This window comes from Mesoplodon bidens (genome assembly GCF_964165515.1).
Source record: "Mesoplodon bidens genome assembly, chromosome: 9".
Classification (NCBI taxonomy): domain Eukaryota; kingdom Metazoa; phylum Chordata; class Mammalia; order Artiodactyla; family Ziphiidae; genus Mesoplodon; species Mesoplodon bidens.
In genome coordinates, this window is record NC_138166.1 from 77198795 (window position 1) to 77214620 (window position 15826).

At 35.8% G+C, this 15826-nt stretch overlaps 1 protein-coding gene across 3 annotated transcripts in view; it reads right to left on the minus strand.

Annotated features, from left to right (window-relative positions):
• Window positions 1–15826, minus strand: part of TSPAN12 (tetraspanin 12) — a 65438-nt gene that overhangs the window by 23954 nt on the left and 25658 nt on the right. For all 3 annotated transcript variants that reach the window (XM_081243864.1, XM_081243862.1, XM_081243863.1), the window contains 2 exons: window positions 5093–5167; window positions 1242–1349 (listed from right to left, as the gene is read on the minus strand). In XM_081243864.1, coding sequence (XP_081099990.1) covers window positions 1242–1349; window positions 5093–5167 — 183 coding nt within the window. The remainder of the gene's footprint in view (window positions 1–1241; window positions 1350–5092; window positions 5168–15826) is intronic.

A 15826-nucleotide genomic window follows, 5' to 3' on the forward strand; every position in this document is an offset into this window, starting at 1 on the left:
GTACCATTAGAAAAAAACTCATTTTGCTTTTTAACCTGGATTATCATGGTCCACATCACAATTGTCAGAAAATAAAGAGCTCTAGGAAGCTTCCACTCCGGGCAGTAGCTGAACACAGCTTATTATAAATTCCCTAACGCTTCAGTTATTTTCCCTTCACGTTGTTTTTAGTACAAATGAAGAGTAAACAAACAAAGTCAGGAAGCAGTTAAATAAACAGGAAATCTGTGCTGCAATGATAATTTTCACCATCTCAACAACTGTAACACAAAGAGCCAGATTTGGAGATTATCCTGGACTTGAACCTCTGCCTGTATCCAAGACAGAATAACTGAGCAGGGAGCAGGACATCTCTTGTCCAAACCCTGATTCTCAAATGCTTTGGATCCCAGCTTTAAATGCCAGTAAAAGAAAGAGATAGACTTGGTCATCTGGGAATGTCACTGCAATCGCAAGGAAACTGCTTGGGAGAAGAACTTAGTTTGAATCAATGGTTAACTTCAAGTCACCAGATTTTAAACATCTAAATATAGTCCGTGTTTGAGAGGTTAATGGGATGCAGTGCTATATGGAAGGTAGGTAAGAAAAGCTAAAAGCACTTAACTTTGTAATGTTACTGTTAATAATAACCATAAGCTAAATGAGGTCAAACTTATGATCCCATTTAATCTTCTCAACACCTGGAGGAGATAGGTACCTTTATTATCCCCATTTTATAGATGAGGAGACTGAAGCTTAAGGAAGTTAAGTAAATTACAGAAGCTCATGTATTAGTAAGCAGCAGAGCCAGAATTTGAATGAAGGTCTTTCTGATTAGAAAGTTCATGCTTTTAATGATATACTGAGTCCTAATTTCCAAATGAGACCCATTATTTTAAATTTTCAAATGATGTTTAAATTACAGATAGCTCTAAAAGTCATGAAAAATTATCCATTCAAATAGAGCTTGGGTAATTATCAAGGAATTCTCATTAAAAAAGGAAAATTTAGCTTAGCAAAAGGGCTTTTAAAAGATTCTAAAATATATGTGAACCATGGGAAATGAAGTGGAAATGGTGGAAGAAAAGCAGGGCATAGAGCTACTTGAAGTATTTCTCAATAAAGAATTACACCAGTGGTAACTGAATCATCGGTTTAACTTTTCAGCACAGGGAAAATGATCAAAGCCAAAGCTTTGAACACTTGTTTTGAAAGTGTGCCATTTATTCCATACCCTCTACCTCAGAAAAGGTAGCACTTACCTCTCTCTGAAAAAAATTCCAAGCATGAGTAAGCCACCGGTATCTCGGTAAGCCATAATTTGTCATTCTGGCTTTCAAAGTGACCATATCTGACCACTGTACTGGAACCTAGAGATAGAAAAAGACAAAGTATCAACAACTATAATGTGCAAACAGCCACATTCAGACACACATACATTCACAGATTCACACAAACACAACCGCTCATAGACTCATCCACATACTCACACTTGGAATGTACTGCCATTGTCAAACACTACCTTAAATTTGTGTTCGCTTGTGGCTTAAATTAAGCTCAGGGTTATTAAATACTTATCAAACAATCTCTATTTGTAGATTTTTGTATTAAATGAGGAAGTACTTCATATTAAGCAAAATAATGCAAAATCACTTAATGCCGATATCAAGTTTAAGGAAATCACAAACAAGTAAGCTATATGTTCTATAGATACACCTGAAGAGCTCCTCATAACAAGTGATCCCTGCTGCAAAATGCCCTTTCATTTGATTTCGTAATGCTATGAAATGGTTCTCTGAAGTGATTGCAGATTATGGTACTAAAATAAAGGGAGAAGAATTAAGGGAATGAGTTCAGCTCAAGCCAAGGCTCACTCTAGAATAAGTCTGTAAACTTTTCAAAAATTGGATTTTAGAGGCATGTTAGAATTCTAGAAAAATTGTTCTGAAATTAAAGCATTTTTTTGTGCTCTGCCTCTCAAGGCACCTAGCACCATGTCCCTGAGCAGTGTTTAATCATGACAGAGCTTCAGGTACACAACACAACAGTTGGCAAGAAATCTAATCAGCATATCATGCTATGTTTTATGTACAGTGCTACAGGGGAAATGGGGTCACACAAATCCTAGTCTCTCCACACGTGCGGTATTAAAGTAACTCTTGGGAAACTAGACAGACATCCACACCTGATCTATGGAGCAATACTGACTGGGCTAAGTCAAGCAAATTTGACACGAACTCAAGATTCATATTATTTTGAAATCTCATTTTTAAAAATAGTAATATCAATAGTAGTTTAAAAATTCCTGGCCACAGAAAGTCTTCATTTTGTTCCTTTGTTAATTTTCTTTTTTATTACTTGGAAATGTACAATACAAAAGAAAACGCCCCAACACCTGGGCACACAACTTTGTTCCCTAAATAATGGGCTGACTGGGTATACTGTGTGTTCATCTGGTTCCAACAAAGTTCAGAGAACTAACCAAAGTTCAAGCTATTCACTATAAATTCTTATTATCTCATATCCTTTTGAACATAAAATAGAAGTGAAATAAATTCTCTAGAAATTTATAATCTGAAACAGTTAACATTATTGACAGATTTCATCTAGAGAAGAAATGATGAATGGGAGGTGAACATGTATAAAAAAACAGAAATAATGGGAAAATAGGCTGCCTGATGCCCAATCTCTTGATTTGGTTATTAGAACAGACTTATTTTTAATTTATTTTCCAAAATAAATATAAGTTGTTTCCCACTTGTGACCACAATTGATCTGAAACCAAATATAACAAGAAACACAGGCGGTCACTGAGGTTCGGGCACAAAATACAGTGCTCTGGCCATAAAGGAAAACACACATGTATTGGCTCCTTGCATGGAACAGAGAAGAGCACAAAGCCCATTCTACGCAAAGGCTGCGTTCTGCAAAATTTCGCAGCTCATAAACTTTAAGGTCACTTTTCATTCACACTGCTATTAGTGCAAAGGCAATAAAAAAAAAAATCTGACAAACGTTTTTCCTAAAGGACTACTTGCCACATTTCACTTTTAAACAGCCCTTGTTTTATCCTGGTGACTTAATGGGAGATTTACACAAGCAAAACAATGATGTATGCCTTCAGCGGGCACGGCAGTGTACACCCATCTAGTACCACTGTGATACTAAAAAAATACTTGCAGATCACCCCTTCACAGAATAGAAGCAAGTATCTAAAAAGTATCAATTTCTTTCTGTTTCCTCAAGTTCCTTAGAATTATATTAGAGTCAAAATATTTCCTTTCAAATACCTTAAATTAATTCGTTTCAAACTTGTTATAATTTAGGAAATTTATCAAATATTAGTATGATATAAACACTGTTCAAGGCATTTTTTAAATCCACTAGAAAGTAAACTCATTTTTAAAAACCTTTTAATTACCAAAAAGAACACAAAAGCTGAGATGAGGAGATCAAGAATTAATTATATAATTTACTACTCATTGCTTGAATGTTAAGGAGATCCATGTGTTTTTTGAAATTAGAAAAAATTAATAAGACACCGAAACTGAGTCCCTGGAATCAATCACTTTTTCATTCCCTTAATATACCAAGTTTCTAGGGATGGTGTGAAAATATGATTCTCAAAGACAACAAGAGCATTCCTATTGTAATAGGAGATTTTGTTTTGAAGATAGTGTCTAACTTTATATTAAACTAGTTAGAACCTGCCTTGACTTTTCAATTTTTAATAGAGAAAAAAATAACCATAAATTCTCTCTTCTTACTGAGAGTTGTCACACATTGAAAGCATGAGTGTTTTCAGAGGGGTTCAGCTGTGTAGCAGTGCCAAAGCATCGTTTACATGTAAATTGAAGTATGTAGAGTACCCACTATTCTGTAATTACCACTTAGTATTCAAAACAGTGTCACAGTACAGTAGCAGATTCACCATAGAATCTTTAATAACTGCATCAGTACCAGAGATGTCTTCAATTGTCTTACACAACTGCCAAAATGCCTCTCAGAAACAAATGTAAAAGAATCTGCTTCATGGGTGGTGGTGATGTGATGAATTGGGAGATTTTGATTGACATATATACACTAATATGTATAAAATAGATAACTAATAAGAACCTGCTGTATACAAAATAAATTAAATTAAATTAAAAAAGAAAAAAAAAGAATCTGCTTCGCTTCTTAAGAGCTCTTAAATTTTAAAATGTTGAAGACTGACCTGGGGAACTTGCCACAAATGCAAATACCCAGTCCCTGCCTTTTCCTCTATTCCGATCTAGGAGCTCTGGCCTAGAGCCCTATAATATGCATTTTAAAGAATCATCCCGGTGGACTCTTGCTGTAGACAGTCCAAAGACTACATGTTGGGGGAAAAAAAACCATCATCTTCCTGAAACAGAATTACTCTACGAAGCTCACAGTGGAAAAATCTGACCTGCCACCACAAAAACAGCCAGACTTCACAGACATGCAAAGGTGCTCGACCTCATTGATAATCAATGCACCAATTTTCACCAAGGAAGTGAGCAAACATTAAATAAGTAATAATGTCCAATAGAGCAGAGGTGAAGTGTGAGTGGTATACCGAACATGACTGGTAAAATCTTAAGGTTAAGAAACTCTTATTCTCATTCATTCTAACACACACTTCTTAATTTGGAGGATGGTTCGGCTTGCTGCAAACAGAAGGTACATGTTTCCTAGCCATCAGTATACAGCTGCAGTCAGCATTTTATAAGGTTTTCATGTAGATTTTCAACTTTTCTCAAGTCCTGTTGCAAATGTGAATATTTCCTATTATACACTCAGAAGATGGTAACATTATTTTAGAACATATATTATTTTTAGTCTATTCTATCCATGTTTAAGCAATCTGTGGAATTAAAGATATATATAGGAATAGAGGAAATGAAAAATTACAAATTATGCTTTGGAACTATGCTTTAGACACAGAAAAGAAAATGCTACATTTCAGAAGTATTGGAAATATTCATTGTTACCAGAGAGCATGAACATTCAAATTAATAATCATGTGCCTAACAACTCCAGAGTATCTGATTTAAAAGGCTGAATGAATATTGTTTCAGATTGTTGTTATATTACATTTTGAACTCACCATAATTTCCTGCTCATATGTCCAAACACCACAAGCCAGTTCTACGCAGAAAATGACAAGTAAACTTCCAAAATACTGTAGAAGAACAGAAAATGAATGCTGTTAGGATAGAATCAAAGTAAAATATGGTCATCAGAGACAAGCTAAATATTATTCAGTGTTGTTTATTCAAAGGACAAGAAAACGGAGGCACATATTCAAGAAGCTCCCTCCCTTGGGAGCAGATGGGGAAATTTTCAGCAAATTTTGAGACATCAGCAGACAACATTCAATACTCACCTAAGTGGGTCATTTGGATAGTGCTCCATTTATCAAATGCTTTCATAATTAATTCACTCAATGGATAAGACTACCTCATTTTACAAATGAAGAAATTAATGTGAAAAGTATACAATATGACTTGCTCAAGAATGTGCATAATAAAATAAATTTTAGAGCCCTAAAGTGACCACTGCAGCCATGTTCTTTGTGCTCTTCCTTGCCACGTCTCCAGTTGTGGAGGTCACTTTACAGAAGTAAACAGTAAAAGGGTGAGAAAGAATAGGCTCTCTGAAAGTCCACCAATTTCAGCAGAATTAAAACAACTCCACTGCTGTCATGAATCCTCCACTCCATTTATGGTGCCAGTCAGGGTGGGAGGATCGGGTAGTGATGATTATTGATTATTCCTCTTCACTGGAATGACAGCTCTATCAAGGGCAGAAATTTACTGTGTTCCTTGTCACAAAGTAGGTGCTCAATAATTTTTTTTTACATAATATATGAATAGATAAGAATATGTGAAAACAAACCAGAATGAGGTGTGGAGAAAAAGGAACCCTCCTACACTGTTGTGGGAATGTATATTGGTGCATCTACTATGGAGAACAGTATGGAGCTTCCTTCAGAAGCTAAAAATAGAGTTGCCATATGATCCTGCAATCCCATTCCTGGGCACATATCCGGAGAAAACCATAATTTGAAAAGGTACATGCACCCCAATGTTCATAGCAGTACTATTTACAATAGCCAAGACATGGAAGTAACCTAAACTTCCATCGACAGATAAATGGATAAAGAAATGTGATTTATACATACAATGGAATATTAGCCACAAAAAAGAATGAAATAATTACATTTGCAGCAACATGGGTGGACCTAAAGATTATCATACTAAGTGAAGTAAGTCAGAAGTGAAGTATTTGTCTAAAGACAAATATCATACGCTTATATGTGGATTCTAAAAGAAAAAAAATGATACAAATGAACTTATTTGCAAAACAGAACTAGACTTAGAGACATATTAAACATGTGGTTATCAAAGGGGAAAGAGAGGGAGGGATAAATTAGGAGTTTGGGGTTAAAATATACACACTACTATATATAAAATAGATAATCAAGGACCTACTATATAGTACAGGGAACTCTACTCAATATTTTGTAATAACCTATAAGGGAAAAGAATCTGAAAAAGGATAGCTATATATACATATATATGTATAACTGAATCACTTTGCTGTACACCTGAAACTAACACAGCATTGTAAATCAACTATATTTCAATAAAAAATTTAAAAAATAAAAGTTTAAAAAAAAGCAGAGTGATACAATGGAAAGAGACTGGGAGCTGCCTTGGACTGGGTGATCAGGAAAGGCTTCCTTATGAAGGTGACCTTTAAGATGACTCAATAGCGTCAAGAGAAGGCAAAGCTGATAAGATTTGTGGCAAAGCAATCCAGGAAGAGGAAAGATCAAGACCAAGGCCACCTATCAGGTGAGCTAGTTAATTTAAGAACTCAGTGGTAATGGAAATGCAGAAGCGGGTGGGATGGGGACAGGGGGTGAAGCACATGACACTGAGAGGTACAAAGAGCCAGATCTTCGTGGGCCAGAGAAAGGCTTTTGGATTTTATTCTAAGTGTATTCTACGTGAAATTCATTAGCAAGTGACATGGTGTGAGGTACATTATGAAAACATAACTCTGGCTGTTTTGTGGAAAATCACCTGTAGGAAAGCAAGGGTGTGATCAGTGCAACTAAATAAAAGATTGCTGAATTAGGATGGTAGCAGGGAAATGGGAAAAAATGGACTGATTTAGGATTGTGAGCCATCAAGACTTGAATGTTGTTTCTTTGCTCATAATTTTTGCCAAAGAAGGGGAGGGAAAAATAAAAGAGACAGAAATTTGAGCTGATTTTCTACTACTTCCATGATATATCCCTTCTGATTTAAAAATATAAATTACTATTATTAGTTTTAATATGCTTCCTTCATATAAAAAGTAAAGAATATATGGCTATAAAATCTCTTAGACAAAAACATGCTTAAAATTATAATTTGATACAGAAGATAAAGTAATATTTTCTTTCATTTTTATAATCCTTTTATTATTTAATCTAAATGCATAGTTACATGAACGAATGTGTATTTTTCCAAGTATATTTTCGAAAAGTTTTCTGTGAACTACTTCTCTTTTTAACATCTTTATTGGAGTATAATTGCTTTACAATGGTGTGTTAGTTTCTGCTTTATAGCAAAGTGAATATCCCTATGCCACCCCTCTAGGTGGTCACAAAACACCGAGCTGATCTCATTTTACAAGCCCTTTTACTTTCAGCATATGTAGTACTCCTGGTCAGCTTCAGTCTACTCAGATCTTTTTTCCAAGTATTGCCTTACTTTGAAGATTTTAGCCTTAAAATAATTAGAAGAAATTTCGTGAACACAGTACTCCAAGTCAGTCTTTCTCCAAATTCACCTTAATACTTAAGAGATGTCTAGACATGAACAATACTATATCTGCAACTTACGTTACAAAAAGCCCAAAATGTTCAATAACTATATGCTAGATAAATGTTCTTATCTTTGTTAAGACCCTAGGAAAGAGTGAGACTCCAGAAAAAAAAGTTACACTATGGGATACTTTTGCTTTCTCAGGTCTCCAACCTAAATTCTTTTTAAAATTGACTTCTGATTACAATGAAAACCAAAACAGCCTGAAAAGGCAAGATGTCTCTAAACATGAAACATGGACATGGGTGAGAATTATGTGTGCTACTAGTAGAAAAAGGTAGGACATACCCTGACTTTGCCTTGGGGATAACCATGCAGATTTCTGGATTGACTTTGAATCCTTTTAAATCCCATTTCAGTCATCTCTCTCACTTCTTGCCTATTGGAGTTACTGACTGGCTTACAATGCCTGTGCTACACCGCAGAAAGGCCCCCAGGACAGGGTAAGTGCCCTGATGTACACAATACATGCAATACCTGAGTGGCTCTCAAGGCTAGTGGATCCAAACAACAGTATAATAACTACAGGCATGATGTCACCTTGACTTCCTAGAGTGAGCTTTACAATGGACTAGCAAAACCATAACTTAAGTATCTCCAGGGATGTATATGTAAAGCATATATATCTAAAGCAATTTCTCATTACAAACTCAAAACTGAGATTACCAATCATGGGAGATAAGGGGTAAGATCCATCTGAGTTGGACACTATTTCAACTGGGGAAATGCATCTTTCAGAGATTTGATGGTCTTACTTGATACAAGTTCTGCCATATAAAACAATTCCTCTGCCTTTATTTCACTTATACTCGGGGCACAGATTTATTTGACCTTGATATGGAAAATACAAGTTTCATCAACATTAGAAAACTTTCTTGGAGCAAATTAAATCTAAAATGTAATTCAGATAAAATATTTTTTTACAGATGGTGCTGCAGCTTCCTGGTCAGCTGTCTTTGCTTTGTTGTCATTGTATTAGCCTCCTACATCCAGTCTAAGTCCAAGGAAAACTTTAATTGTCAAATCTATCCTTAATGCAAGACACACAGATCAACTGCATTTACGCCTACATTTTCTTTTTCTTTTTTTTCTTTTATTTATTTATTTATTTATTTTTGCGGTACGCGGGCCTCTCACTGTTGTGGCCTCTCCCGTTGCAGAGCACAGGCTCCAGACGCGCAGGCTCAGCAGCCATGACTCACGGGCCCAGCTGCTCCGCGGCACGTGGGATCTTCCTGGACCCGGGCACGAACCTGTGTCCCCTGCATCGGCAGGTGGACCCTCAACCACTGTGCCACCAGGGAAGCCCTACGCCTACATTTTCTTTTTCAGGGAGCTCTGAGTCCTAGTCATCCTCATGTTGATCACTGCACAGAGGATCACTCAGTCACTAGTTTAAGAGCTGGATCTGAGCGAGGCATCTATAAAACTTGGTGTTAATCCACAGTTTAAATAAAACAAAGCCAGCAAAGAATTAAGCAACAACTCCCGTTGAGCTCTGTTATGGCAGGTAGGGTACATACATATCACATTTCACTGCAAAACCGTCTGCTGTCCTCAGCATTATTGAAACACGTGTATATCTCTCCTAATGATGTCAGTATGTGTCTGTCAAGTCCTTACTTTCCCAACACACGTGGTTTGCTGAGATGGTCTGTACCAAGCTAGTCTGCAGGGCAACTCACCCCTCTCCTCCATGAGTGCTGCCCTAGAACAGTGGAAAGAGCTCTGAATTTGGAGTCAGCAGACTGAAGTAACACACTCTGTGATCTCTGGAAAATCATTAAACTGCCCTGACTTCAGTTTGCTCATCTGTCTGATGAAGATAAAAATAAAGTCTTCTTCACTGTGATCATCAAGGCTGATTTGACACATGGGAAATTGTTTTGGAAAATTTTTAATTTTGAATTTGTAAAGCATTATACAAATGCAACTCTGAACTAGTTTGTGAAATACAATCCAATATGGACTTGCCCTTTCCTCCTGGATTTGACCTTCATTCCCTGCAGTGTGCTGCAGTTTCTTCTTCATCATTGTTTTCCAGTATCTCATCTCTTGTTCTTTACCATTTTACCCTTCTCCTTCCCCTTGTGTGTCAGGGTATCTCTGTCTCCTGTATATCAAGCTTCAGAGGCTTCAGCTTTTAAACCAGTCAGCTGCCTCACCCACAATTCACTGCGCTCACTAACCTGCCAGACCATCGGTTCTGGCTGGCAGGGATCTTGTTCGTAAACATTATTTTATTCCCAGTGCCGAAGCAGGACCTGTCACACAGCAGGTATTTAATAAATGTCAGTGGAAATAATGATCAGCTTACCAACTGAAAAAACCAATTTCAGGTTTCCTTGTATTTCTCTGACTAATTTGAGCTCTGAGTTTCTTGTTAACATTTGACTCCCCTTGACTTTGCTTACACATTTCTGTACTATATTGTCTCTCTGTTTTACTGTGTGTCTTTCTGGAGGATTATAGTATGATAGTTCAGTGTGCCTTTAAACATATAAGACAATTTACATAGTTAACGAAAAGGAACAATATGCAGACTCTCCCCATCTTTCCTGAGCTACTATCAACTGAACATTTTAAATAAATAAAGCCTGAGAAAGTGTGTTTATACAAGGGACTTAGAATGCAATTATTTGCATTAACAAACTGTTTTATTTGCTTTAAAAATTATTTGATACAGACTTTCTTAAAATAGCTAAGTTCTTCTACTGTAATTAGACTAAAATTTGTGTTCTATGAATAAGTTTTATCCCTAAACATATGTTCATGCAAAAACTGCATCAAGTAAGGCAAGCTGATAATAAGATATACCCTCAAAATGATGCAATTAATCAGTGATTTTTTTTCACCAAATCTCTCAAGCTGAGAATAATTACCTTTCAGTTCAAAAATGAGTGTCCTCACTGATTTAAATAACAGAAGATTAGATAAAACACTATAGGTGAAATTGCTTTGTTGACTTTTTTCAACTATACAAATGGAAGAACATGAGCTTTGAAATAAAATAGACCTGGCTTCAGATTCTGGTTCCTTCACATACCAGTTGGATGACCTTGGGCAAACCACTAAGCCTCAATTTCCTCATCTGTCAAGTGAGAGTGTTAAAATGGCCTTGCAGCGTTGCACTAAGGATTCAACCAGGTAGAGTGCTGTCCCACAGGAAGAATTACCTAAAGGGTAGCCACTATTAACCCTATCGTAGTATCTATTAGAATATAAACTCCATGAGTACAAGAGATATTATGTTTTAAATACTTAACATACTGCCTGGCATAGAACATGTACTCAGTGACTATTTCTTGAACGGATGTAACTATGACTGGAGGATGACAGCAAGTAAAACTGTTCATTTCCTCCTAAAGACCGTTAGTGTCACTCACTCTAAAGAGTCTTCTAAACCCACAAGTTATTTGGTAAAATCTTTAGTAAAATCTCTGTCCAGTGAGAAAATAGCTGGTATTTTTCAAAAGATCTTTATTAGGAAACGAGGGCAGGAAGGGCGTGGAGGGTGGGAAACCAAATTCTTTTTTGAAAATACTGAAATCAATTCGTCTGTTATTTTAAATAAAGCGTTGGCCACAGAATGGCAAGAATGGCGTAGTTTAACTAGTCCCTTTGTCTCCTGGATGTATTTGAGGATGAAGGTAAAGGCATGAAATCCCACCTTCCTACTTAACCCTTGGTGACTTGTAAGTCAATGCATCCTCCAGTAGAAATAAGGGGGATTCATTTCCCGTATTAAAGATTATTTCATCTCATTATATGTGTACAGACGAAAGAATAAAATCTCCAGGAGGTCTTTTCTGAAAGAAACATTCATTTATAAAAATGAGCTGCTTCCCTGACACCTCCCCCACTCCCCAGGATCTCCCACTAAAGAAAGTAGATTAAGCACACGCCCTTATCCCTTCTCCCTGTTGAAGCTTCGCTAAAACAATAAAGAGATATTTTCAAAGACATAAACCCAGAGATAAAGGAAAAGGGAAAGAAGACAACAGCAAGTATATTTGGGAAGGTACAAAACAAACAGTTGAGTAGCAAATTTCTCAGCAGTCCCCCAAAAGCTGAATGCTTAATCAGTAGTGGAGAAAGTAGGGAACAACCTGATTCACATACAGAGTCGCTCCAAATGCTTAGGAGCTGGAAGCCCTGGATACTTGCGGAAGTGGATGAAAGTAGGGCTAAAAAGAGGATGATTTGTTGAAAACTTGTTTAGGAAGAAGTTAGAGCCCTCAGGTCCCCTCCCCTACACTATGTAGCTGGGTACTACCCACCCCTACCAGTAAAGAAGTTAGGGGGTTATTCTGTGGAAACAGTAAAACAGAGTCTCAGGACTGGGGACACTAGGTATAGTCGAGGATAACAGGAAACAGAATTGGAGTCCAGATTTAAATACCTTTTCTGCAAAGTTTCAAAACCAAAAGAGCATTGGATTTCTCAATAAAATATTGGAAGCTAGAGGCAAGAGGAGGATGTCTTCAAAATTCTGAGGAAAAAAAAATGATTTCCAACCTATAATTCTATAGCCATTAGAATGAACATGGATGGACCTGGAGATTATCTTACTAAGTGAAGTTAAGTCAGACAAAGACATTATGTATGATATCACTCCTATGTGGAATCTAATTTTTAAAAAAAGATACAAATGAACTTATTTAGAAAACAGAAACAGACTTGCAGATATCGAAAACAAGCTTATGGCTACCAAAGGGGAAACGTGGGGTGAAGGGATAAATCAGGAGGTTGAGATTAACATACACATATATACACTAATATGTATAAAATAGATAACTAATAAGAACCTGCTGTATAAAAAATAAAATTAATAAAATTCAAAAAAGAAAAAAAATATACACACACTACTTATATATAAGATAGATAACCTACAAGGACTTACTGTATAGCACAGGGAACTCTACTCAATATTCTGTGATAACCTGTATGAGAAAAGAATCTGAAAAAAGAATGAATATATGTATATGTAGAACTGAATCACTTTGCTGTACACCTGAAACAAACACAACATTGTAAATCAACTGCACTCCAATAAAATTAAAAATTTAAAAAAAAGGAATTAACCTGTAAGGGTATTTAAAGCCATTTTTAGGCATGCAGGCTTTTTAAAAAATGTATTTCCTATGTATGTTTTTCAGGAAACTACTGGAAGATATGCTACCTCAAATGAGAGACTAAACAGAGTAGGACAATGACTTGGATTCCAGGAAACAAGGGATCTAAAACAAAAGGGAGGCAAAGGAAATCTCAGAATGGTAGTAAAGGGGATATCGCAAGACGGCAGCAGCTTCAGCAGTCTAGACTGGAGCGGGTCTAGAACGTGCTGAGAGATTTCTTAAAAAAAAAAAAAGAAATCATCGATAGAATACCCCAAATATTTGAATATATGAAGAGAAAACGTACACCAGGGGAAGTTTAGAGTTGATTTAGACAGAAAAACATAGAAAACAAGGAGAGTTACAAATTCCAAAAAAAAAAAAAAAACCGAAGTATTATTCCAGAAAGAAAAAAGTAAACCTGGTAATTTACCTGGCCCATCTGTGGATAACATTTACATAGTCATGAGCATGTAAACACTGTTCTCACCAAAATGATAACGTATCTGTGTCGAGCTGAGAGAGGAAGTATGCATGGGGTGGGGCTGGGGGGTGGTGCCGCACTGAGGGCAGGAAAAGATACCAGTTCCTCACCTTGCACAGACATCAATGGATAGGGCTTAAAACTGAAAGAATGAAAAGAGTTAGATAAATATGTGATTTAGAGATATGGAAGTAAATTCCAAGAGAATCTGCAGAAAACAAAAATTGAAAGCAGTTGCCTCTTTCTTAGCAGTGGAAAATGATAAAGGCGAAGGACTACTATTTTTCATAAGAAGTATTTTGGAATTAAATTTACTCTACGTTTTGTGTATGAAGCACTCTGATAAAAGTAAAAATAAAATTAAAACAAACAATAGCCCTGCCCCGAAGACTCGACAATCAAGAGAGAGACGCTGGTAGCTGGAGGATTTTATATGTTTTACACAGAAAAGGTTATTCAAAAAGGCTGAGAATTATAAATAGCCCAATTACACTTCATGGTTATTGGGAGTAAAGGGGGGGGTGGTGGCAATTGGAAACTTATACTCAGGTGCTGTCATCCTTTTCCTAAATGTACCTTCACTAGCTGAAAATAGGGATTCCATTAACAAAATACAAAAAGTTTATACTTAAATGTGATTTACAGACCCACCCCACCCCCACCCCAAAGGTCTCTTTCACTAGACCCTATTTGGAAATTTGAATGTCTCCTGCAATATTGCTCATAAAACCACACATGCAGTCTGCTCAAATCAATGTGAGCTGGATTATTTTCCAACTTGGAGAATTCACTTCAGTCACAAAATTTTGAAGTTTAGAACTCTATGTTATGGGCAATTTCGTTCAAGGAGGGAGGCTTGGATTTAGTTTATTTGCTCAAGAAACACACGTTTGTATATATAATCAAGTATTGTGAGTATACAAAATTAAAAGTATATAAAAAGTATGTAAAACATCAAGTATTCTTATAGGTATATATGTGTATGTGCAAATGTATGTACGTGCATTTATTATGTCACAGGTATATATATACATTGCATAAGTTATTCCCCAAAACATATTACAAAAATATTATTAGCTGTATTTTTGAAAAGAGAAAATGGAGCTAGGTACATTGAGAGGCAAAAGAACACTAAGTTTTTCAGAGCACAGTTCCTGGAGCCAAGCATCCTGGATTCAGATCCCAGCTCTACCACTTCGTAGTTGGGCAAATCACTTAACCTTTCTGTGTCTCCATGTCCTCATCTATAAAGTGGAGATAACAATCGTGGCAACCTTATAGTATAGTTTGGAGAATTTAATGATCCAATACACATAAAGCACATACAATAGTGGTTGGCACATAGTACATATTATATCACGGATGCTGGCCGTGGTGTTAGCAATACCTCACGATCCACCATCTATAGACCCCCCCACTACTGAACACAAATGCACACAAGTACATGTTCACACGGGTATTTACAAAACCTTTCTTGTCTTTGAATTAAAACACCTACATTCCCATCTCTGACCTTTTCCAGTAGGGAAAAAAAAAAAAAAAAAGACTACTAGTAATATCAAAATTTTAAGGATGACAAAAAAATTACTTTTTCCCTTCTCCAAATAATGCCTAATTAAAGGCACAAATGTTGCTTTAACTACTATACCAATTCCTTGACACTTTATCTCAATAATTCCATCTCTTTTTATGTTTTGAGCTTACATTAAGTCAGACAGATCAGCTTCTTTTAAAGTTAATAGTAAAATTAACTTTTGTTCTTATTCATATTTTACAATTTTTATAATGAAATATAATGTCATATAGCCAATGAGTGCTTAACAGTTCATTAAATTGAACTTTCATTAAAACACTAATAAATGAAATAAGTATTACTTATGTACTGTTAATAATTGATTTAATAAAATTTCAAAGAAAGTAATATTTGTTTTGTACAAAATATTTCAAATAATTTTCACTTTGGGGAAAATAGATTTATTTAAAATTTTTCCTTTCTAACTTCTATCAATCTAATGAAAAGAAGAAAGCAATCTGCCCTAACAAAGCCAATCAATTTATTGAGAATATTAAACTTTATAAGCAGTTGAGAAACATAGGAAAAGATACTTTCAATTACTAAGAGCTTTTTAATAGGAACTATGTTCTATTGATATAAAACTTATCCTCATCATATACAGTTTTATGGATAGAGGACTCTGCGATATGTACTCTCTAAAGGAAACCAAAAATCCTATATCCAACCTATGATAAATAGACAAAACAGTTATTCTCCAAACTGTTTTCCTGTATAAATGCCAACTGGAAAAGAATTTTTACATTAAAACAAAACTGTAATGTCTTCCATGAAACACTTATATACA